Here is a 26,956-nt window from a genome sequence, read left to right on the forward strand (position 1 = left end):
CAATTAGCGGAGGACAATGAATGTTCAACGAAAATTATTCTATTTGTGCAAGCTTTGTTTGGGAATAAACCAAATAAATAAATATAGATTTTGATGATCTTCTAGGGTCAATAGCCAAAGGATCCTAGGTTTTATCACGGGTTGCCCACTAAGGGGATATATTATCTGAATCGGCTTACTTTTATCTTCCCGCTTTTATAATATGTGCTTCTCTTATATGTATTTTAAGTTGTGAAGAGACTTTTAGAAGAACCGCTGCAAATGTAATCATTTATAATTAAAACATTTATTGATTCGAGGTAATTATATTATTTAATGCTCGTAGCACAAAGAATGCGGGCGTTGAACTTATAAAACATATTTACAATGCTTGGTTGCTTGCATAGAATATCATTCGTGTTTTTTGTGATATATATATGTATAAGCATTCAATTGTGTTGAACATAAAACTTTATCACCATGTTATCAAAAACATTGCGCTTAATGTGATTGCCTCTCATTTCATAGCTTGAAACCGAAGGGTTTAATTATGCATAAAGTTTCAGGTTTCATCTATATAAGGTATGATCTAACACATCATGCCAGTAACAGTTGCATTTTTTGTAGATGATACTCCTCTAATATTTGAGACTGATAGATTTTTTTAACACCACAAGTTAGCCTTTAATTGCAATCTCACCTAATGGTAAGTGGACAACTTACTTTTTAGTTCTATTTAACAATTTTTTTTTTACAAAATGTAAAGAAGATTGATAAAAATATAATGATAAATGGAGGATCTAAAAAATAAGCTGTAAACTGTATACGCCTAAGCAACAAATCATAGTAGGTATATTATTGCATAGAGACAGCTCGTGTTGTTGAGAGGGACGTGGAATACTTTTGAGTCCGGGAATAGGTAGCTAATTATAGGTTTTTGTTTAGATTAATTCAATCCTTGCTTTTTTTTAATTCGGTAATAGTAATTAAGTTTACAATGATATGTGATTGTATCGAAAAGTAGTTTATAAAACTCTACACATATGTTTGTAACAATAGCTTGTATAGTCTGTACGCTTCAGTTGGCCGGTTATTGTTTCAAAGCTCAATTTCACGAGCAGCACGAAGCCCTCCGTCAGCGGCTGACACGGGCGCTACAGCAGCAGCGGACTATGTGTGTGTGTATGCGTATGTGTATGTAGCGTAGTTTATTATAACATATTTACATAACATAACATTACCATATAGCTTTGTTTGGCATCATAAGAGCGGAACTATTCATTACCCCAGCTTTTATTATATTTCCTTTTAGTAAACCGAGAGAAGGTAAGCGGCTTTAACCTTGAATTTCAAGGAATTACTTAGAGCTTTAAACATCGTTGTGGGAGCTGTAGGAGGTCCTGCAGGATTCAACCTGGGTATTTCCAGCTTACCTGCAATCACCTTCTGCCGAGCGATTTAGCTTCCGTTACTATATGCTGCATATATATTTTTTTATACTCCGCTGAGGTGGTGGCCCATAATCTTGGTCTGCATCATCGGAAAATATCAGCCAATTATTGATTTGTCACTGTACAAAAAAACAGTGGAAAAATCATGTAAATAAGGATGATTTTATAATGAAAAACGTGAAGTCTGGGTTTAGTATATTATCGTAAATACAATTAAACTGATTTTAAGTGACAAATAAAGTATTTTCTACATCATTTTTAAGTCGGTGCCAAGTAAAATGTAAAATTACCAAGATAGCACTCGGTACCTATACGGTTCCTTTTTACTTAGATAACAAAGAAAATACCTAATAATACTCTACATTTTACTTTGATCGAAAGAGAAAACTCAGTCTAATTAGAAACCTCCTCCTTTTTTAGGTCGGTTGAAAAAGACCTTCGGCGTAAGCCAGTTTTGCGTGAATATACGATTTTTGTATTGGACATGATCATTTTATTATTATCTAAAAAGGGAAATAAAAACGCCATGACAAATATTTTATGTACAACCAGCCGGTCTTGTCGCGGACAGGCCCCTTGCGGCTCCGGTCCCGGGCGGCCCCTTTGATCCTGGCGAATTATTATATAAATATTCAAAGTCCAAAAGTTTATTTCGTGTAGCGCAGAGTCGAACTTGTGAAATTGTCAAAAAAGGCCACCGCCAAGACGAGCCACAGGAAGCAGATTTCTGTCTCCCTTCTGAGCCGCGATACCTTCTTTCTGGAAGATGCTCAATGCTTTTCCGAGCAATACTTTTTCGTATGCACAGACATTTGTATTTTATTGGTAAATGCTGACTTAGAACAAGCGCCACGGTTTCGATGTGGCAGCTGCATTACAAATTTGAGCTCAGCTAGAGGTCTTATATCCTCATGGCAAACAACTTTATGAACAAATGAAACAACAACATTTCATAATTTTGGTGGCTAGTTTCTATTATCCACTACTAACGTCACAAGGATTCATATGGGGGTTAATAAATCCACAATAGACTCAGTCGGATTAAAAACAATGCTTATTCTGTGAATAAAGCCGAATTTATATCTATTTAAACATTTCAGAGATACGATGATATAGACACACAGTCATACAAACCGGTAAAACGTATAACAACTCTTTCAGCGTTATGCTCGTAAAACAACGAAACTCTCTCGGTCTTGTGTTAAGAAATAAAGACGCTGGCTCAAGCAGACCGCAAACTTCACTAAACTAACATTACGTCTGTTTTATTTACACGACTAAATGAATGTATTCGTTTGTGAAATCACCGAAACAAACCGTCGTATCATTTGCAAGTCCGGCGCTGGCATTGACCCAAAGAGCATGAATATTAATATTTAACTTCATTTACATCCGCCCCTATTAGTTCTCCCCTCCCATTCCCCGATCGAACCCGATGCGTAAACTTACGGAGTGATTTACGTAATTTATGTAAACACTAGACGAAGCTTGCTACTTCGCACGGCCAGTCTTATTATTGACAGTTAGATGACTTCTGACTATCTGCTCGAAATTTCGCCAAAATAACGAGAAATCCAGAATTCCTATATTTTTTTCTTTGATTTAATAAAATAAATATTGCATCTACATTAGCGATACGCCGTGCCCGGAGAGGTCGGACGCTCACCGACTAAGCCCCATGGTTTGCTAACTCGTCACCTGGTTCGTTGGTGGCTAACAGAAACGCTTTCGACCACATCCGAAACTGAGAAATCTACCCTAAGTGTGAATTAAAAAATCCTTCTTAGAAGTTCTTGTTTACTTCATTCGCAGAATAGTCTACGATTTTGAAGTGAAGATATCTTTAGCTAGTTTATATCTTTGACAAATCAAACCAGATTCTCCAAAGAATCTAATCTCCTTCTGTTAAATCCATTTTTACACGTAGAACAAAAAAAAAAAGAAGTTTATGATTATGTTAAAATCAACGCACGGACAGAAGTAACGAATTGATATACTAATGAATATGCCAATGCATACATAATATAATAAAATGATATAGATGTGAAAAAAGTCTTTGTAAGCGCAGATTACACAAAACAACAGTTAAGGCAAAATTAGATTCATTAATTGGATATTGGGAGCAGAAACTATCGCTGCCTCTAAGCCTTCAAGTTGAGAACAATATTCTCTTTGAAATTTCCTTCACAACTTAGTTTAAACTTAGAAGTTACAAAGTACGTAATATGTTACCTCTTTGGGCTCTCAAACTATAAGACCTCAGCTCGAAGTATCTATGAGCTTACGACAGCACTGACTCGTTGACTCGTTTCAACAGTTACTCGGGTTGGATTTAAAATTAGCACAGATTTCGCCTTGAAGATTAAATTGACGTGGAAGCAGATGACTCGTTTGCGTTTTGAGGAGTCTAGCTTCGATCTTCAGACCGTGTGTTATTGATCTTAGGTGGCTAAGCTAACATTCTAGTTATAGGCGATGAAAATGTACCTTTGTTTGCTACAGATAAACATTGTCTTCCAGATTAACTTTATACCTACGCACACTAGAATGGATGTTAAAAATAATAAAGCAAAAATACTCACGCTCTGCCCGCGGTGTACAAAATAATTCATTACAATGTAATTATATCCCTTTTTTGCAAAAACGTAGAACCTCAAGGGACCCGCGGGACAAAAAGGCTAAAAACAGCGCATTTGCCTCCAAACCGGCCTCTTACACGAGCGCGCACCTCTGGGCGGGGCGAATCGGCCTACCACACGTGTTAAATACGCCTCGTCATCTAAAGTATGTTATGAAATTCAATTTATGAATGCACAATCGGCATAGAAGCCAGAATTAAAATAATAAAACGAGCGAGCGAATGAAATCAGACTTGACTGAGCATCATGTTGTCTTTTTGGCCATATACATCATACAATCCTGATACGCGTATAGGCGTTATGGATCCTTAATGGCTAGCGCATTTTGATTATGTATGAGGAGTCTGTTGTGGTATCCGGTATTTCCTTAGGTACCCTGGGGTGTCACTGGAAGTACTCCAAATAAAAGATGTTAATGCGACTCACATGTATAATTGATACACCGTGTTTCACAAGCAGAGACGAGCCGAGTACCTACTGTCGTATCGCGCGCAGGCGAACTATATATATAAGTACAATCCACATGTATCCACATGTCTACTACAGTACAGACGTTTAGCAGGTCTTCTTTGAGTGTCAATACCCTATCGGTATACAATAAGCGATCAAATGAGTTCAGCCAAAGAAATATTATGCCAAATTGTCTCCTTTTAAACGTATTTTGAACTAAAACCTATCAACAACTTGAGTTGCAGTTGTAGGAGTCAAGTGCTATATTGATATAAAAGTACAAAAAATACACCTATAAGTTTATATACGTTCTACGCAAAGTACTTAAGTAATTCAAACCCGTAAATTCGGAGCAGGTACGAAATTTTAACATGTTAGATAATGTTAGCATTAATAATAAAACATTCGGGTCCGAGGGAAGAGAGGGAACTGAGAGGGCTTTTAGGTGACCCTCTTGCGAGATGACCGGAGCCATTACTCGGGCGGCAATTACCTTGTTATGACACACCCAAATTGTTTGCGACGCGACGCAAACTCGAGCCTTGCTGATGCATTCAAATGGCTCATGTTTTATGAGCGCCGAATGAACGCAATTTGTCGCGAAGCTGATGGGTGTCGGCTTTTAACGTTAGTGTTAATTTTCGCTCTTCAGTCTTAGTGTTACAGAAATATTCTGCTGCGAAATTAAGAATATAAACTTACTTTAATATGGTAAATTTAAATTGAATTGAATCTGGACTATAAACCACACACTTACCCCAAACGATAACATGCTATATGACTGATAAAGTAACCATGTACCAACTTTTGAATTTCGTACAAAACAAAACAGAAGCAGTGTCAAGGACCCGAGCACTATTCACGGAGCATTAGCTAACGATCGAAGTGTTTAATCCGGACAAAGCTGCGAACGATGCTCGTTATAATATGCAAAAATCCGGCGGCGGTGTCGTTCCGTAAACGAGCGCAGTAAATTTGGCGATTTAATTCGAGCGTATCGCCGAGCCCGGGGCCGTTTTTCAAAAACAATCACATATAAAACAATGAGGCGTGTCGGCGCGAGCCGGACAAATGGGCCCATTTGCGCCAACGCAAAAAGCGCAAAAATGATTGCGGTCAAATTGCGACGCCGCGGTGTCGCTGTCGCTCGTCGCCGTCGCTCCCCCGTCGCCGTTCGGATAATGGTAATTTTTATTGATGTCCTCCTAAATGATCACCTCATTCTGCTGCAGTACCAAGAGCAGCTAGCTAATGTAAGAGAATTATGCGTGTCGGTCGTATCACAATCACAGTAAAATGTCAAGTGGGGAAATAATCTCAATTGGCAAACTTACTTGTCACACAAAATAATGTAATATAAGTGAATGACTTATTCAAATACAATTTTCGCTGAGGTCACGATTTTTATTTACTCAAATCTGCAACAAGAACTAGAGGCTGCCTTTCGGGCGCTAATGTATGTCCAATCTAATGATTGAACAATGTGCGGCGTTTTAAGAACTGTACATTTTACTGATTCAAAATTCTACCCCGATAAGTCAGCCGTTGATCAAGAGTAGTTTGAAGACAAAAATATAGCCAGGAAATATTATTGCACTGCTTTAAAATTTATCAACTTTGAAAACAAATATAGGTAACAGTATTTTTAAAGGGTTTCTGTATTTATACTTTATGTACCTATTTTAAAATAATCAAGAAACCTTTTTAGTACTGTACAATAAAGCTCCAATAGTCAATTTATTCACTTCTTACTACAGTTTGTTACTAATTATAAATGTATCATAATAAAATACGCTTTTCATAACGAACGCCCAGCAAAAGCAACTTGGCTCTGGAATTCTTACATCATTATTTCAACAATCTTAACTAACAATTTTCAAAGTTCAGAACAGAGCCTAATTATCGCGAACTCCTGTCGCTTCTAAAAGGTTAGATAATATTAGCAAACTTATTACTAATTATTTGGGTACCTACTGTGAAATATTTTATCGGTGTTTCTTAGGAATCCGGACACGTCCTATTGTTACGGATGATAAGTATACGTTTAAAATGATATTTAATTATTATTAAAAGATTGTACTTTTTTTATTCGTTGTTGGTTAATAGAGTTAATAGCACTTATTTAGTAGTTAGGTGCTTTGTAATGGTGTCATTGTCGGACCAAGCAGATGGCCCCCGAACACAATCTTCAGGCATGCAAGGGACACAGAGTGTGAAGCCCCATGTGCGTGTGCCTGTCATTAGGCCGGCCAGCACGCCTTGCAGCAACACAGCGATGCCGCTTGGCGTCAGAAAAAAGTCAATTGTTTTAGTATTGACGGTCCAGTGATCCTGCTTTCTGAGTCCTAAGCTGAATGTTACAGTAATTTTATAAAGGGGGTAAATAACCAAAGGTCGGATAACTATAAATACATATTTGCAAAATTCATAATTCTGGTATTTTATTAAATTGTTGTTTTACAAATACCCTAATAATTATTAATAAGTCAATTGATAGTTTTCAAGAAACATTTATATTTGATTAATAACCAATGTTCATAAAATTGAGTTGGTGGGTATTTCGATATAAATTATCTAAAAACTTCAGTCCTAAGTGAACTCGAACGATGCAAAGATACCTCCAGCAGGGCTAGCACGGGTGGAAGATATATAGGGATATAATGAACGTGCCCACCTGCTAAATCACTGGAACATGGAATAGGAGAAGTTTACCCCCGTTTATTAATACACATACTCGTTTGTTATATGGATATTATTTCCACTTGTGTGCCAGTGCTCTGAGAGTTGATAAAGCTGTGGGAGAAGAAACATTCATATCCTTTCCCCGGGGAGACAATTGTCTCCTGCCCATGCTAGCCGTGTTGGTGTCTTAGTCGTTATCATGAGGGTTTGATTCCCACAACTGCACAATGTTGATTCAGTGTCTGGGTGTTTATCTGTATATTATAAGTAGGTATGTATATTACTCATTTAAATATTTATCACTCATCCTTATCTCCATAACACAAGCTAAGCTTACTTTGGGGCTAGATGGCTTTGTGTGTATTGTAATAGTATATTGAATATTATTATTACTCCCCCGGACGAGCTCTGTCACAAAAAGTACTACTACAACTCTTCCTCCAATAATTAAACTTTTGTTGTTCGATTTTATTTTAGTAACGGATCTCTAAAACGAGTTTCCGATTGGTGATATTTATCCGTTCACGCCCGTGTATCGGATGTAAACAACAAAGCGGATGGGGCGAGGAAATAAAACGCTCAGGAGAGTGTTGGTGAGTCAAAGCCGGCGCGGGCGGGCGGCGGCACGATCCCGACGCGACGACAAAACGACGCTGGTGGGTGCGAGCCGCCAGCAGGGCCGCTGCTCGCTTCAATGTATACTCGTGTGCATCACTACGGCACTATCAACATATACCTTTACTAGCGACCCGCCCCGGCTGCGCACGGGTGCAATAGTTCTTTATTAAATCACCATGTCTGAGGATTGCCATACTAACTGATTAACAGAAAATTTAACGTTTTAGTTATTAATTTTATTTATCATTTATTATAAAAAATAATAAATGATAAATAAAATTTATAGCATTAATCAGTAAAAATATTGAAATAAACTTTCTCCTGTAAAATTTGTGATTCGTCGGTTATGCTAGCTGAGTTGCGGCATTTGTGTTATGTGTTATATGAAGTATAGTTTTTTTTACATATGTCACGTTATTTTCAAAAGTTTGTTAACACGCAATGATAGAAAAATATTTATAAATAAACATACTATGACAATGCACACATCACCATCTAGCCCCAAAGTAAGCTTAGCTTAAGTTATGGGTACTAAGATGACTGATGAACACTTTTATGAATAATATACATTAATACTTATAATTTAAGTCTAAACAACCAGACACTGAAAAACATTAATGTTCATCACACAAACATTTTCTAGTTGTGGAATCGAACCCACGGCCTGGGACTTAGAAAGCATGGTCGCTGTCCACTGCGCATATCGGTCGTCATATTTCGTTTAAAAAGATTCATAATAACAATATTGTAATAAACTGGAATTCATCTAAAAAAGTCCATTTATTGTAAGGCTTATAAGAAACCGCTCCTGTGGAAAGTTGAAGTTTAGTTGGAATATGATAAAAAAAAATCACACTCTGTAATGGTTTGGACCAACAGGCCAGTTTTTATATAATATGTATAGATAGCTAAGAATCTTTATATGACAAGTTCATTGTATAAGAGTCAATTAGGAAAACATCAATAAAAAGTATCACAAATTTTCGATTTATCATTTTTTTATTATTATTCCAATAGAAGTTAGTCCTTGACTGCAACCTCAACTGGTGGTAAGTGATGATGCAGTCTAAATTGGTTGCGGGCAAACCTCTTAACGCTTAATGATTTAGCATCACGTCTTTGTCGCCAGGATGGTAACTAGCCTCAGCCGAACTCTCCCACAAAAAAATCAGAAATCAAAATTCCCAAATTACCCGTACCAGTAGTCGATCCCGGGATCTCTAACATAGAATTAGCCAGAGAGGTCAAATTTCAAATTAAAAATTCATTTATTTCAAGAAGAGCCAGCAAGAAACTAAGCAAAATTGCTCTTTCCCAACATCATTTCATAGTAACAATGTTTAGAATTTTTCTGTTTTGTGAGAGACGAGAGTGGAGTGGCCTTCAAGCAGCCTTATTGTAAAATAATTCATCAATCGTGTAGGACCCACGATCGGTTAAATATGTTTTAATATATTGTTTAAACTTAGTTAAAAGATAGTTCTAATATTACCTTCGGTATCATGATATAAATCATATACGTTTTTTACGCATTACGATTCGTCGTCAAATTATGGCATAATTATATTTCCGCGTATTTTATTTGCTTCGTTTTTATTTCAGCCGATCGACGTTCTCTGCTGGACAACGGTTTTGCCCACGGTCTTTTGTGTAATGCGTTTAAGATTTTGGTTTCTGATATATTTATATTTTGTTTCGTTGGTTTCAAATAGTCAAGGCTTTCATTATCATGTAGACAGACTTTTTTTGCGTTCAAGTGAAATGATAACTGTTATTTGTTAAATCGTAGATAACTTGTTAAATCTTATTTGTTTCAATAACTTGTTAAAACGTAGTCAACAGTAAAGCAGTAAATCCATTTAGACAGCCAGTGGCTTGTCTCTAATTCGGGACCATCGAGCCGTCCTTAATTACCCCCTTGCGATGTGAACGAAGTTCGCCTCGCTGCGATCCCGACGTCACTCGCCGCGCCGACGGACGAGCGTTGTTGCACCCACCCGCAGAGTAAGCAACCCACCCGCAGTAACACTACTTGGTGAATAGGAAAAAACCTTAATTCAAACTTTTTTGATTCAAGTATACCTATGAAACGTTCATACATATTTGTACTATTTTTTACCGCTTTTTTTAAAAAAAGATGGAGGTAATCAATTCGGATGGTTTTAATGTACTTTCGGGTATAACTTCGTCATTAATAGACGGATTTTTAAAATTTCTTGTAGTTTTAAGGGTCCCATTCAAAGTTTTATTTTATGCAGCATTCACTACTAACCGGAAGCTCAAATTTGCAAGCCTTTACACACTTGTAGTAGAATCAATGCCACTATTAGAGCTTAAAAAAGGCAATAGGGCTTATTTCTATTGTATTCCTTAAGTGACGCGTTAAAGGTAAAGGGTAAATTAATAGAGAAAATTCTTAATGAAACTCCGATAATAATATCTAACATGCTCGCTACAATCGCGTTTTTGCGCATGTAGTTTCACTCATTACTAAATAATTACAAGAACATTCGTCGGATGAGAAGTTTCACTTCCCAGAAATCATCCCCGCGACAATAAGGCAACTTGCTGATAGATCTACGCTATCGGATTGGGACGACAAAACTTGAAAACAATACAGCGAAAAAATATAAAAGAGGAGTGGAGGCGCGCGCGGTGATGCGCGACACGATCCGTGTAACAACCGGGGACTGATTGCCCCTGAAAGGGTGGAGCTGAACACGAAAATAAAAACAGCTTTCTACATTGCTGATTAAAACTCCGACGGTACTCACTACAAAGCGATTATCGGACCGTGCGCTGCCTCCTGGCTCCTATTACTTTACTGCGCGCTCCACTCGGGCTGCCATTGTTGCGAACATCGATGTCGGATTGCACGCTTTGATATCGCGGAGGTAACACACTCACAGCCCGCAACGCGACTCGATTATATGTGGCCTTGTTGAGTCCAAAGCAAGTAGTACTTAGTAAAAAAAATGTATATAATAATAATTATCTAAAACGACGATTTTAATTATGTAAGCAATTGTTCTTAGACGTCTGGCTGATGTCGATAATGTTTTATTCTCAACAAATTGCGCGTTTTAACGCGGCACGTCACATTCGCTTGTTCCGCTTAATTATTTTATTGACGCCGCATTTTATCAAAATGATAGACATAAAGACATTTTGTCAACTTCTCCAATATCTAGAAGTCGCAAGAGCCCTGCAGCTGTGCTTAATCCGAAACTTACAAAGACACAACGCTATATGGACCTAATTACTTAGCTTCAGTATCAGTACAAATAATTCGCTGGTAACCAGTCAAAATAAACCCACACTTGTTCTAAGGAGGTACAACTTCATTGTTATTAACCTTTAGTTATATTTCTATTCTCTGAACTTTATCTCCATAGATTGTCAGATGTCTGTTGTTTTCAATTATTTCGCAATACTACAGAAATCAGCTCTGAAAATGTAGATAATATGGAAATAGAAAGAAAAGTAATAAGTAAAATAACCACTGGCAAGACACTTTGTGTATGGAGTAGACATTTTTTTTAAATAGTTTTTTGCAATCGGAGTTTTTGTTAGCGGTTGGATAAACTACGTCAAATTCGTAGGCCTAGTCTTGAGTTACGACTTACGTCATGTAGCCAGGACAGCTTCCTGGCGGGCGGGTTGGCTCTGACGTGGCACTCGAAGTACACGTCGTCTCCCTCTTTGATGTCGCCCGCCGCCAGCGAGCTGCCTAGCCTTAGCTTCACTACTGGGGGATCTGGGAAAGAAGAATTAAATACAAAAATAACTTTTTTTTTTTTTTAATTTACAAATATGGATGACGATATACAGAACATAGAAAGTCTAGATGATCATTTCATAGATTTAAATAATTAGGTTTTCTTATAAATTAGCATTGTTGGCAGTGCATGTTAAGGCCTGGGCACTTGCATGGAATAATAATCGTTAAGCCCTCATTGTAGCCGCGAATAATTTCTAAGATGTTATTCTCTCTCTCTCTCTGTCTTTGTATAGGGCATAAATTGAAGATGACAATGATGGCCATGGATACCATACAGTATCGGCAACACTTACACACGACACTGATGGTCCACGAGGTCTCGAGATACAGCGAGGTGACGTTGGGATTTTCCGCGCGGCAAGTGATGGGCTTGCCGTCGTCGTCTAACGTTGGCACGAAGCTCATCACGCTCACCGTAAGGTTGTCGCGTAGCTCCTCCTGGAACAAGAGTTGGGTTGTAGTTTTGCATTTAATTCTAGATAGCGCTCTATCAGTAATCGTATCAAAGTATTTAAGTTCCGGCACTATATTATTAAACACGCTTCCAAAGGATTGTACTACTGTTGTCAAATAATAAAACTCTAATACGAACTCGTCCAGGGAAGTACTATCACCATGCCTATTTGTACAACCAAGCAGCATTTGTTCAATGTTGTGTTGGCCTGAAGGGCGTGGCTTCTGTTGTAACTACGGGCGCAGGAGGCTTAATGCTTAATGCATGCTTTGCGAAGTGTTGCTCCGTTATACATTGAACATTGAGCACTTTCTCCAAAGACATCAAAACTTACCTGATGCAAGTTTGATTAAGGTGTTTATTGTACGTACCATTCAGATATTTGTATGTGCTTCGTTGTACCCACAACTAGTACAAGGTTAGTAGAAAACTGAGTAGAAAAGAAAATGAAACCACTTTTTTTATTGCTGTAAAAATCATCCTAAAAAGTATTTTTCATATATTTTCTATCCCTTAAGAACAAAGTTACTGCCTCGTGCAATTTTTATGAGTTGCCGAGAGTAAAATTTTGTGGAAAATTTCGTGACGCACGAAAAAAATAATTTGCAAAACTTCAAAGCGGTCCTCATTTAAAAATTCAGCTTTAGCCCTTTGCTTCAGGGAGAAACAAAACTCAGTGAACATTCTGAGCCGAGTCGCGGAGAACTAAATTGTGGTTATAAGTTAAAATTTAAACAACCCTCATTTCATTATGCAGGGCGAGTGGAGTCAAATTGAAATTAGATTGATTAAGAAAAATTCTGATGGACGATTATATTTACATTTTTCATGCGTTTCTATAAAGAATTAACGAAGGAAAACGGTAACGATTCTGCTTACCATATCAACGTTTGGCTTTATACAGTAAAAATGTGTACCGTATAGCAATTCGGATTCACAAACCACCACAATGATAATTCAGCTCCGGTGATATGAGAATTGTGGCAAAGCACTCAAGCCCTGGTTTCCGAAGAGATGATGTGCTTGAATCATTCGAAACTACACGCTATTGAAATACATTACTTTCTGTGGTTTTAGAATTCAACTTTCGAGCTCAGCACAATTCAAAACTCGTATAAATTCGAATTCTTTAATGCAATCTTTGAGTTCGAAAGTAAACGCAATCACAACAAATCTCGCTCTGCCCATGTAGGTATACACTACGAAAATAAACTTGAAGTTATTTCCATTTGAATAGTCTGTTGAATTATGAAAGGCACTTGACTCCACTGCAAATCCGATAGTTAGGACACAATACTATGATGAAAATTGTATCTAAGACTGAAAAAACTACGATATAGACAACCGAATGATAAGTTGAAGAAATTTGATAAATTCTTCTGAAATATGTTGATTTTTATTAATTAACCTATACTCGTTTACTGATATATCACATCGACACCGTGTTTTATTTGTTCTGGATGTTATTCATAATCGGGCGGACTAACGAAGCGGCCATCGGCGTCAAAGCGAAAAGTCATTGGACATCGTTCAATGGCCAGTGATTTAATATCGCATGAATCACGAGCAGTCGCCGTGCAATAAACAACGCGCGAGATTTATTGTGTGTCACTTGGCGCGATGATGTTTTATGATTGAGCCGCTCAGTTCTACCATCAGAACACCGCGGCGCACCACGCACACCTAGTTGTGCTCAGCCTATTGACATGTTTAGATGTCTCGTTATTGCTATAAAAGCGATTAATCGTTAAATTAATATTTACAGCGAAGCATAGCGTGAATAGATTTACAATGTAGCGGAATGAAATGCTTCATAGTCTATGTTAAATTGTAACTCGTTAAATCATGTGGCATACATAATTATTAATTCAAGGGTCATGTTTTTGCAAAATAATATGGCCGATTAAGAAGATGCTTAAAAACGGACTTTCTTTTCTCTACATTTTCTTTTGTCATTAAATAGATCATTTACCAATTTAGCATGAAATCAATTATTTTGATTTCATGTTAAATTTGTATATGATCTGATATGAGGAACGAGTTTATTGTTGCTTCTCTCCTCTAGGATAGATTATGCAACGCTAAAGCAGAGTTGGTTAAACTCTACAAACTAAAACATAACTAACTGTTTCATTTTACAGGCATTTCTAAAAATTCAAGGTCAACATGTAGTGGCCTGACTACAGCTTTTTTCTTTGCTTCGAGGACAATCGAAAAAGACAGCGATTGCTTGTCTAATATTTATATTTTACAACTTTACATTCACTATCACTGTTTTATCTTGTATGCAGATGAATCTAAACGCACACTGTTATAATGTAACAGCGCCATTGCATCGGTTCTGTATCCGCAAGTGCTGAATTATTAACAAAGATTACAGCAGCAAGTTTGGAGCACACGATAGAATTAGTTAACAGTTACACTTACCGTTACCGAGGTATCGAGTACAAGTGTTTATTCAACACTAATACAATTCCCAGATGCAATTTGCGGAGTACGTACAAGCTAAACAATTTGGGTTAGGTACATTCCAATATTATTGCCAAATCTATTTGTTAGATCTGGTCCAATTTTCGGTTTAATATTTTGAGCAAAACTTACCGCGACTTCTCTATAGTACTAATGCTTAAATGCAGAAGTAAGTCTTTATTTAACTAGTTTTGCACAATTTTGTTATGCACAATATATAACTATATTATTTAAGATAAGGAACGAAAACGGTTTATCTGCAACCCAACAACGATGTTGAAAAAGATTTGGAAATTGCATGAGCTAGGAGATCTCTACAAATCTTTTATAATCAATTTATTCTTACTTGTCTTATAATTCAATTAAATCATTACATATATTTTATTTCATTTTATTTATATTAAAACACTTCTTTAATTTTCTTTACTTTTGAGACATAATAGGTACGTAGAAGTAGCCTGTGGTTGCTCAAGGGTTGTGATTAAACCAATTATGACGTAGTAAATAAAAAAGAAATAATAACCAGTGATAATAAAATTCAAATTTTAGCTTTCTGCACTTATTTCTTCTCCTTCATGTTAACTGTGGCATATTTCGCATTCCTATGTGGGCAATAAGCTTAAAAAGGTGCGCAAAGTTGTTTTCGTATTATAAAAAGATAAGATAAGATATTATATATAAGTAAAATAGTATTTATATACGCAATAATAACATAACCTTATATACTCTTATTTAATTCAGTACATCCTAAATAATACAACACTATTCATCGTCAGACCTTGCCAAACTAATCGGATTTCAGGAGATTATTAATTTTGGATATCTACTACGTAATTGAATTATAATTATTATTTGATATTATAACATAATTGGATATTGATTGCATAATTTGATCTGTAATTTGATGAAATAGGGCAATACTTGAATTTAGGTTTCGTTATGTTTCTGTTGAAAGACACTCGTCATAAATTGCATCTACCTTTTTGAGGACCTTTATGATCATTCACAACTTGTCAACGAATTCGTTTCTCATAGGAGTGACAGTTTAAGAGCATAGACCGACCACGCTCCTCCATCGCGGGATTGTGAGGGCTTTTAAAGAAATTTATGACAAGAAAGTGACAATCACCCAAGCCGAAAGCATAAGGTGCTCTCCAGGGTACGGGGGTTGACACAGGCAAAATAAGTATCTATGTATATTATTCATAAAAATATTCATCAGTAATTTCAGTACCCACCTAATACAAGCTACGCTTACTTTGGGGGTAGATGGCGATGTATCTTTTTTTTTTTTTTTTTGGTGATTTCTGCTTCATGGCAATCTGTTTTCCAACAATAAGCCACTTCTTTGTTTGATTTCTCAGTTTATGTTTTCCTCAAGAGCCACACTTGTGTGAAAATTCTCTTCACACGACTCTCTTGTTGTAGCGATGTTGTGGCGATGTATCAATAAAATTTCAGTGATATTTTCTACTAAAACGACAGATAAGTACCATAGAACAGTAGTACAGTGAATTCTATCTTAATATCATCATTAATCAAATTATTGATGACATTACGCCTTGACTGGAAAGAACAAGAAAACCTAAAATAACTTTGATTAATAAGGGTTCTAGAATATTTGTTAGAGGCGTACCACTTACAATATATGAGCAAAAATATCATTGTATTTGTTTTAAGCGTTGGTATTCTCAGCTTCATTTTTCTGTACTTCCGGGCACGATAGGTAGTAGAGTGGAACGGACTGGAGTGGAGTGGAGTGGAGTGGAGGGTCGAAGGAGGATGAAGCGCTCGGTCAACACAATCGAGGGATCTCGGTGGGTTACGCTCTTAACTCATCTGGCCATTTCTTTATTATCGGCCACCTAAGCTATAATTACTTGTGTAGCATTTAGATAGATAAGAATCGTTTATAAGCTTGGTTATCAAATTGCTGTTTTATTCTACCTATGCCATTTGAATAAGTGCTGCATTTTATATATAAATAATTTATAAAAACTAGTATTATAAATGCGACACTGTGTATTTATATTTTTAACCTATTTGAGGCTTGAATGTTAACCCGATTTTAAATAAATTTAGTTGGCGCCCTGGAAATGGACAAAGGATACTTTTTATTAATGCATCGGGATAAAGGTCCTCGGGCTTTTACTTTCAGGGCTAAATACATCTTAACTTTATTAAAAAATACTCATAGTTGCAAATAAATTATTATAAATAGCAATTTTTCGGAAAAGACAGCATTGAAAAGACCAATTCTAAACTTCCCGGTCCATTTTGAAAGCATTATAAAAGAGTTTGACCCAATCGCACCCAGAGAAGGGAGCAATATATTGTTGTCCAGTTGAAGGCGGTGTATCGGACAAGTTATTATAGTTCTCTCAGCGCGTGGCGCGGGTTTGCGAACTTTCGCCTAGTTCGCCTTGTTCGACGAAATGCCCTGTCACTTCGCCTCGCCTCGCCTCGCTAACAATCATAACAAATTATAGTCACACCGTTTACCACTTACCTCAACTCGTATGTGTACATTCTAAGTCATGCGATTCTCTTTCCAAGATATCTAAGCCGTAATTTCCTTAAGACTTGTTCAGAAAACCGGAAGGACAGCTCTACCAATTTTTCTCTATCGTTATCTTAAGAACCAAACCAAAATATTATCTATTCTCTGAAATGTAACTGACTACGTATATGAAGCATATCTGAATTCTTGAAGCTTGAAACTTAGAATGTACGTGGCATGATCTAATATCAGTTATGTTTTGGCCATAAAGCAAGGAAAGAAGGCTTAAATTAAACGAATACCTTTGTCTCCAAGGTTTAATATAAACAAACACGCGACATAGAGCTGATCTAGTTACCGAGAGCACCTTCCCCCTGAAAAACACATGTGCTGAAAAATTCAATTCGATTGCACCCGGGAGCTACATGTTCAGTTTGGACTCGTCCCCGGGCGCTTGCTGCAGCTTGATACTAACTGACAGACGTACTAAATGTATTATTATAGAATACCAGACGATACTCTGCATTTGCAACATAATATAACTTAATATTTGAAACAAAAGAAGATAACTGAGTAAAAGAAAGTATATCTTACCCGGCTAAGTTTGTTGTGGGCTCTTCTTAGACCAGGTCGCGTTTGGAACCCTCGTAGCTTTAGATTTAACTTGGCGAACGAAGTTATCACCATCCCCTTACAATTATGTAAACAAATATGTATGAACGCTTCATAAGTGCCTGTGATAGGCCTACATGAATAAAGAAATTTTGAATTTGAATTTGCGGAAAAGTTCAAAGAATTGGTAAATTTGGTATTGATGCATTGGTGACCACGACGTACAGCCGTAAAGCCAAAATTGAACCACTTTTTTTATTGTCTAACTAGGGACCCCCGCGACTTCCGTCCGCGTATGAGTCAATCGGGAAGCTAGAATATATCTGATGCTAACATAATCATAATCATCGTGGGTAGCTATGTACCTACTATTATTTTACGTGCATACATCCATCCTCACAAACATTCGCATTTTAAATATTAGTAGGATTACCATCCTTCGATCGTTGTCCCATATACCTTGCGACTAACAGTTATTTGTGAAGAGTTATGTACTTTATCTTCGAAAATATTTATCAGATCCTTATTAAAATAAGACCGTACATGCTTGATAGTATACACTTTCAAATAAAAAAAGAATTATTAAAATCGGTTCAAATTTAACGGAGCTATGAAGTAAAATTGATAAAAATTTACATCCCATTTCCCGGAGGAAACTTATTGTTTATCGGGATAAAAAGTAGACAGACAAAAATTAAAAAAAAATCTGTTTTGGACTCAGTATCGATTATAAAGCATCCCCTGGTCAAAATTTTCAAAATATATTAAATGTACAGAAATCTTCCAGTTACAGTTTTATTATAAGTTTTTATTATATAGAATTTCATCATCACTAATTATGATTTCCATATTAATGTGAAAATTTTTGCGCAACTTCTCTTATTGATATAAGGTGAGTTTAAACTGTATATTTAGTTGGGACAGAGGAGGCATTTGCCCTGCGCTGCTGTGGTCATTGTTATGATGATGGTAGGTAATCAAGACTTCTTTTAGTGCCTGTTACATTGCCACTAAGCGTAAGGCTTGTCATGGCCAGCCTGGGATATGAAAACTAGTACAACGGGTTGGCGTCGACCTTTCGACCAACACCGATAAGTTATCAAAAAAAATGTTCAGCTGCGGAGAAGTGACAAACTTTGCGCAAATGAATAGCCCGCGATTGTCATCCTTAATCAATAATGCAACAATTAGTCCGCGAGGTGCCCTCTCGCGGATCTCAAGCCCCTTTTATCGCCGAAGCGATCACGTATGTGCAATAAATCCTAAGTACAAGTGTGCTACAACCCGCGCCCCGCGCCCCGTACCCCCTGACTAAACCTCCCTCTGCCCTGCCCGCCCGGCCCGAGCGACGATTGTCACGTACGCGACTCAATGGCTGTTATAATGCTACGAATTATTCTGTATTCCTTTTTCCGTTTTGTTACACGAGACATTTCAGTTCGGTATTCGAATTACCATCCGTGAATTGTATTGTATGTAAGGTGGCATTCATCAGACTTTATCTATTGACGCTTATGAGTGCCGACCCCACTGACGCGGGAGTGTATCGGTTCCTACAAATATCCCTAAGGTTCATACACTAAGGTTAATATCCCTTGTAAGGTTCCGTATTCACCTAGGGCATGATACAATGAATTAGCATTTTCCTAAAAGGCAATCGTAGGTTTTAACTTGCGGCTTTCAAGAACAATATATGTGCACTAAAAATGCATGATTTATATCAGATCTACTTAGGAATATAATGTCACTGCGGTGGTTCTTTCATCTCGAAGACACCGTGACCGTGGGTGTGTTTTTTGATTTTTTTTAAATATTGTCTGTAAAAATTCCATAATCTATTATTAAAAACACACCGATATAGTTTATTTCAACATCGCATTCAAATACAAAATTCATTCATTTTAAGTCAGTGTTAGAGTCACTACAAATAGACGTTTGTGGTGACTCTACCACCGGTTCGTTAGGCAGATTTTACCGAGAAGGGGCAAAAAATCGATATAAACAATCGTCTTACTAGAAACGGGAATTTATGCCCGTTTCGAGTAAGATGATTGTTTATATCGATTTTTTGTTTTATAATTACTAATGTTTCACTTTGTTTTTTATTCTCGCGGGAACTCTCTTATTTCCCGGGATAGAAAGTAATCTAGGCGCTATTCCAGACTACAATGTATCTCTGTAACAAATTCAATCGTTGCGACGTCATTGAGTAACAAACACAAACTTTAAATGGCCTTTTAATTTTTTAGCCTTTATAATATTCTAGCTTCTGCCCGCGACTTCATCTGCGTGGACTTCAGAATTGGGTCATAAAAACAAAATGAAAAATACGAAAGTAATAAAAAATGGAATAAATTTTACACCCGTGTTATCATCGTTTACTACAGCGTAGTAGAGAAAAATACCTGCAGTTTTGCGTTTCAGCGATTACGTATTTAATATGGTAGAGTCGCAAAATTTATATTTTTGTTTGACGCACATAATTTAAATTAATCCGCGTGTAAGTCGGTTATCACGCTCTAAACGTGTTTTCCCGTACGAAAAAGATGTTTGCAGAAAAGTGGCATAGGCTACATTTTATCCCGGAAAAACATCTTTACATTACAGGCGGAAAGCGGAAAGGAAAGAATTATAATTAAAAGAACAATTACATATTTAGCAAATTATTGGCGTGCAGCAATTATTTATGCTTTTCCGGAACAATTTGAGAGATCGGGATTAAAAGTATTAGTAGTAGCTTCTGCCCGCGACTTCGTCTGCGTGGATTTCAGAATTGGGTCTAAAGCTTCGCTCGTTATTTATTTTTAATCCTGCAATGGGAACTATTTGATAGATCATTATAAAGTGTCCTTCTCCATAGCATTGGTGACATGCATATCAAATTTCAAAACTGTGTGCCCGCGGATAGCTCGCAAAAAAATTTCCTCGAGAACTACTTAAGGAATCGAGATAAAAGGTAGCCTTTGTACTTTTCCATGTCAAAGGCTACATGCATGCAATTTCAACCAAATCCGTTCAGCCGTTTTTGCCTGATTGAGTAACAAACATCCAACCATCCACAATTTCACGTTTATAACATTAGTAGGATTGTGAAGCTACTGTAATTGCTTATTGATTAATTGCATTGTTGTGCAAGTAATAGCACAGGTATTTATTTTTCTTATTATATGACCCAAAAGAAACATCCTTTCATGGAAACGAATAAATTGACATTGCCACGCACTCTTTAAAAAAATGTGTATTCTTTTATAAAAGGATGAGCCACGACCAATCAGCTGAGTGCAAATACAACAAATACCTTTACATACAGCCCACTAAAGAGCACACAGGTTATGGTCCTAGAGCTGCTGGCATATTTAGAGAAGGTAATTTATAAGAGCAGAGTGCTTATCCATCTCGATGATGTGACTTCCCGTGATAATATATTTCCACATTATCGCAGTTACATCAGTTCAAATAATATGATTGCGCCTGTCAAGCAATATTTAAAAAGGATTGAAGTAGGGGATATGGAGGCTAACTATGCCTGCCTTCCTTTTTCCATACGTTAAGCTTGTACAGCTTGAAACAAGAAAACTGTCTCAAGCAGGCTTCAAGACCTTCTTTGGAACTAAGAAAAACTGGCAATTGGAAAAAAGAAAGCCACAAAGCCTATAAACTCCACACCCATTTGTCAAAACTGCAACTTTGCGCTGCTGCTTTCAATAAATATATTTGACCAGCTCTCTGATTATAACACTGAGTTAATTTGATGCATTATCATACATTTGTGTAGGTTATACCTAGCACAGGTGACACTTAGTCACTTTGTTTATTAAATAACCAATTTTAGGTAATTTTTGATAGGTTGTTAGGTAGCTACGGTAGTTTTACCATTCTTGTGGCAAGTTACTTTTATTAACTTACAAACAATCCGTCTGCCGTGGAGACGCTGGGGCCATGGGGTATAACTTATAAGTTAAAAAAAAATCTTGCGAGTTGATCGCCTCATTTGGTGACAGAAGGGCTGGCTCTTTTTTGCGCAAAGAATCAGCCTAGCTGTAAAGCACGGAAATGCAGCCAGCATTCTTGGCATCATCCCAGGCGGGCACGACCTTTACAGTAATGAAGTAGTTTACTGATAAGTTTTATTGAACTTTTAAATTAAATATTCATGCACTGTTCTGGCTATTTTGAAACGCGATTATGCTTGCATTATGCATTGCATTTTACGCCAAATACTATAATGTTTGATGCTGTTATTAATTATAAATCATTTATATATTTTAACTAACTTGGCAATCCGCTGCAGCTAAAGTTTCCAGCACAAAAGTGTCTGAGTTAGTGGCATTTGTATTATTCTCAATTCTAAACAGGGTTCTTGCTAAGCTGTAGTGTAGTAGAAGCCCCGCTGGTGGTTATACAACGGCGAAATGACGCTCTGTTTCGTCTTAGCACAGCTTGTAAAGACAAAGACGACGTACGACGCAGTCTTGTAGGCTACAAGTCTTAAATGCATTTTGATTTCGCCCAATACCGTACAAGACATGATTTTGATAGCGTTTTGGAATTTCCGGTACTTTAGGAATTAGCTTCAGATAACTTTGGACTAGAAATAGGTCAATTTAATTTCACAGATTAAGTTTCCGATGGTATGACGGTATGGTGAATCTTCTTGGTCTCATCGTGTTTGTAAATTGTATTCAATTTTGTTCGTAAAGTGAAAATTAGTTTCTTTGAATAAATAAATAACTATTTTTATGAAACGTGGGAAATATCAGCTCAGAAGATTTTTTATTAAGGGTTTTATTTCCAGGTTAGATTAACATTTGTTATGGATGAGATGATGGAGAGCCTATTTAAGCCTAGATTACTAGACCTAGATCCTCCTAGTTACCCTTGATGCTCCTTCTGATTCTGTGCAGGATTTGCCATATTTACTCGAGTCCTGTATATGAGCCAGTCGTCCTTACTATTACATATACGAAAGTGTGTTTGTCCTTCTTTCACGCCCTAACTACGCAACCCATCAACTTGATAGCATAGAGTTAGTTGAAACAACGGAGAATAACATACGAGTAGGTTCACTTTTATCACAGAAAATCAAAATGGTTCCCATGAGATTCGTAAAACACCGTAATAAACGCGGATGAAGAACTCAAGCAACTGCGGTTGTGACAGTGATGACAGATAGAAAAATCTAATAACGAACTACTTTTGGCCCGAATCAAAAACCAAAGTTACGTGCCTCGTGATCCATAGTCACCTTTTAGAGCAGCGAGGCAGTATAACCATAAGTTTCTTTGTTAATGTTTCGCACAAGCGTCTCCGTAAAGCTGCGGAATGTTCCACACAAGCTGCTAAGCGTCTTAGAAGCACAAAGGCGAGCTGCGGTAGGTCGTCTTACTCGCTATAATTGGAGCTTGGTCTGTTAATAACTCAGGAGCTAAGTTATTTGAAAGTGCTCGTACTGGTTTTCTAGGTGGCAGGGATACGCAATACGTCCTGTATGTGAGCAGGAATTTATGTGTTTCGTCGACTTTCACTTCAGACTTCCTGTTGTGTTCAATTGTTTAAACTTATTATATACTTATTAATCTCGCTAAATTAATCTCGCTCGCCTAACTCACTTTAAAATTCATTCCCTGGAAAAACGTAGGCAAGTGACTGACCTCTTGACTCTCTATAAAATTGTTCGTAATACTTTGGATGCCCCTGACCTGCTATATCAGATAAGTATCAATGTTCCCCGTCGTATTCCGAGATACCCAGAGTCAAAAACCTTCACCTAGGACAATTCTCACCTATTAACCGAATGACTAATCTTTTAACAACTTAAAAAACCCTGACATTGACATTTTTCACGACACTTTATTTAGCTTTAAGGCGAAATTATACTTAGAGTAATATTTTTCAAATTCTTTTTCTTAATTGTGTTAAATTTTTTTTTATTTAAATTTTTATTTTTATTTTCATTTGTTTAAATCTTACTATTTTTGATTCTGACTTAATTTAATTATTTTTAACCGGACTTACTTCAATGCACAACATTGAAGTAAGTCCGGTTAAAAATAATACCTGTAAGTGATAACTGTACTCGGACATTAAACTATAATGTAAAATGATTAATGATAATACAGTGTATCGTTGGTATATCTAATGAAATAAATAAATAAAAAGACGAACTGCAAAAAATCTACTTTGTAGTCTAGTGACTAATTTTAGATGTTATTTTTAAAAAATAAAATTGAAGAAAGGATTAAAACCAAATCAAAGCCGGAGTTCCAAAATATTTTTCATTAGATTAGAAGATTGATTTATCCGAAATCTGACCTTTGCTCTAGATTTCATACATGATGGCCAATTCATGCGTCGCATAGCTTCTTATCACGCTTTTATTAGCTTTTTGCAAATCTTGGAAGTTTAATTTAATAGCCAACTTTGTATTGATTGGTAACTTTTTGTAATTCCTTATAATACCAACGACAATTTAATTTAAAAAATATTACCGTCAAGGATAAAACATACACCGTTGAACGTTAATTCAATTATTTTTAAAATTTTTAGTGGATAAATCATTTTTTTTGTTATCACCATCTCACAGTAAATTTATATCAATCTATGAAGTTAGAGCAATTCACACCAAAGCTTTTTTATCCTTTAGGTAATCCTTAACGTTACTATAGGATGTTTCTGTAAGCTTACGTTTTATATAAACTTTGAACTTATTGAGAGACATCTCAAAGTTTTCATTCGGTTATCTGTTACCAAATAATAGAATTGCTAAGTCTACTACCTATATTATATTATATGTGTACTGTTATTTTTCCTTCGTGCTCCATTTATATGATTAGTTAGTTCTTCATAGATTGACTCAAATTTTAAAACCTTATGCTATTTTAAAAGAACATAGCGAGTTCGTTAACGGTTTTAAGTTACAAGACTACACTGCGCGAGTCAACAAAAGCAAAGCTGTATTAGCATACGTTTGCAAGTTAATGTATCACGCGATCGTCTCAGTGAAGCTGTGCTACTCCACGAGCTGGTAAGCGTCTTAACAACACAAGGCAAGTTTGTGTCGGTCGCCTCGTATGAGCTGGGATTTGTTCATATCTTAGGAGCCTTGGTAAAACGTGTGTTCCCAGCTCGCACTGACTTGATAAACGCATTCATCCATCATCTGATTTTATAAGGATTGTAAATGTAATGAATGAAGTTCTGTGACGTTTGAGCATCATTTTCTGTGAGTTTTCATTGTTTCGACGAGCGAGGAGCGAGACGAACGAGGTCGTCATACCACAAGGAGGACGGACATCTAGACCATTCCTACAAGTTCCATAAACATAAAAGAATATATTATTCTTCTTTTTTTCCTTACTTTAAATGTTAAGAAGCTAGTGCAACCCTCTTGAGCGCAAAAATCTTCAATAATTAAGATTTAAGATTTTTTACAAGTTAATAATAAATTCCTTGGCAAGAACTTAATGATAATAGTATGTAGTTATCAAAATAAATATTTAATTTAGTAAAAAAAGTAATGCCTTGAACTTCAAATCGTTTTTAATTTTTTTTGGCGTCTTTACGTAAATAATTTCATTCAATTCAAATTCTCTATTGCAAACTTAGGTAACTAAATTACTTATCAAGTTTAATTAAAAGCGATAATTTATGTAGGGAAATTAGAATTTACGCCATGTAAGAGGATATGAATATTTTAAAAGAACGGTAATATGATATTATAACTTTACGAAATTCTTGTTTAACTTGGGAGATAGTGGGGAAACTTTTATGAGATACGCTAACGTGAGACCTAACGAGTCGCTCATGTCGCGTCACCGGGCCGGAGGAGTCTTAGTCTTAGGACAAGATTTGCTCGCTCGCAATCGAAGAGGTGATTTCGCATATCAAACTCTGTATCGCCAAATTTAAATGCAAAATTCCAAATTTCTTTATTCATGTAGGCCTTCATAAGTGCCTGTAATACAGGCACTTAGCGTTCATGCATGCTATGCTAATAAGCTCTTGCTAAGCGTTCATGCATGTTTACATAATTGTAAGGGGGTGGTGTTAATTTCTTTCGCCAACTTAAACCCAAAGCAACGAGGGTTCCAAACACGCCCTGGTCTAAGAAGAGACCACGACAAACTAAAATATTAATCTATGAAATTAGAGCAATTCACACCCAAGCTTTTTTATCGTTTAAGTAATCCTTAATATTATAATAGGAAAAATAATATAAGCAAATATAAGCTTTTCCATATTCAAAAACGACTCCTCGATTGCGAACGAGCAAATTTAGTACTAAGGCTACTGAACACAGCATGGAAAGGAAACTTTACAGCTTTCGTTGACTGCACCCTACTGGTGGCAAGTATCTAAGCGCGTTACCTGCACCTGGTGTCAGCAGGCAGAGGCAGTTGATGAAAACTACATGAGTTATTCGTTTCCATCGTATTTGAACGTTTAATCGATTTAACTGCATCTCTGCATTTTAAGGGCGACTGGTCACAGTTGAAGCTTCCACTACACAAGATCTTAGTCAAATTAGAAATTTCCATATTTCTCAAAACTGGCCTACCCACTAAACGATCCACCTATGCACCAGAGAGGTTCACTTTTCAGGCAAACGCGGTTTTCTAAGAGCATTATCACAATGAAATTACATATATGTCACTTAGGTGAAGAACTCTTTAAACAAAAATAAATTTTTTAAACGTTGGTATTGGTATGTTTTATAAATGATATAAAAATATTCCATGGGAATTTTAGTGTTATGTTAAGATTACACCGGGTAGCTGTAAGCACAATGTTTTAAATTGATAAGATATGTTGATACCAAAAGAGTAATTGGAACATCTTATGGTATTAGAATGGGACGAATAATAACATGACAGATTTTTTGAGAATCGTTAGAGAAAGCACAAAATTATAAATTCTGTTTAGAACAAAGTCATTTGTTCACCTCTCGATTGTCACTACGCTTAAATAAGTGATCTCAAGACAGCAACGGCAGTCCAGTTAACTAGGAAAAAGTGAAGAAATAGTATGAATAGGGGAAGAAGAATATAAGTCCGTGGAATATGGTGATGTAGTAAAGTCAAAAGATTGTAGAGGTCCTAATAGTATTAGTAACTATTCTGTGCTTCTGATATAAAGCTTCTAGCATCTGCTACATCTGTGTTCATATTACAATCCCCGAGCCAGTCCTTTGTCAATATATCGGGTTATACGCAGGTGACACATATTTTTGTGTTCCAGTTGTTTGTACAAATAGAGCATGCTGGGCTTAATTGAACCTCAGCCGGCACGGCGCGGGCCACCGAGGGCTGCGCTTGGCGGCTC

At 36.6% G+C, this 26,956-nt stretch overlaps 1 protein-coding gene across 1 annotated transcript in view; it reads right to left on the reverse strand.

Moving 5' to 3' along the window:
* Positions 1-26,956, reverse strand: part of LOC120637459 (nephrin) — a 537,044-nt gene that overhangs the window by 68,316 nt on the left and 441,772 nt on the right. Inside the window, exons 8-9 of the mRNA XM_039909312.1 lie at positions 11,894-12,038; positions 11,446-11,576 (exon numbers count right to left, since the gene is read on the reverse strand). Coding sequence (XP_039765246.1) covers positions 11,446-11,576; positions 11,894-12,038 — 276 coding nt within the window. The remainder of the gene's footprint in view (positions 1-11,445; positions 11,577-11,893; positions 12,039-26,956) is intronic.

This window comes from Pararge aegeria, chromosome 3 (assembly GCF_905163445.1).
Source record: "Pararge aegeria chromosome 3, ilParAegt1.1, whole genome shotgun sequence".
Lineage (NCBI taxonomy): Eukaryota > Metazoa > Arthropoda > Insecta > Lepidoptera > Nymphalidae > Pararge > Pararge aegeria.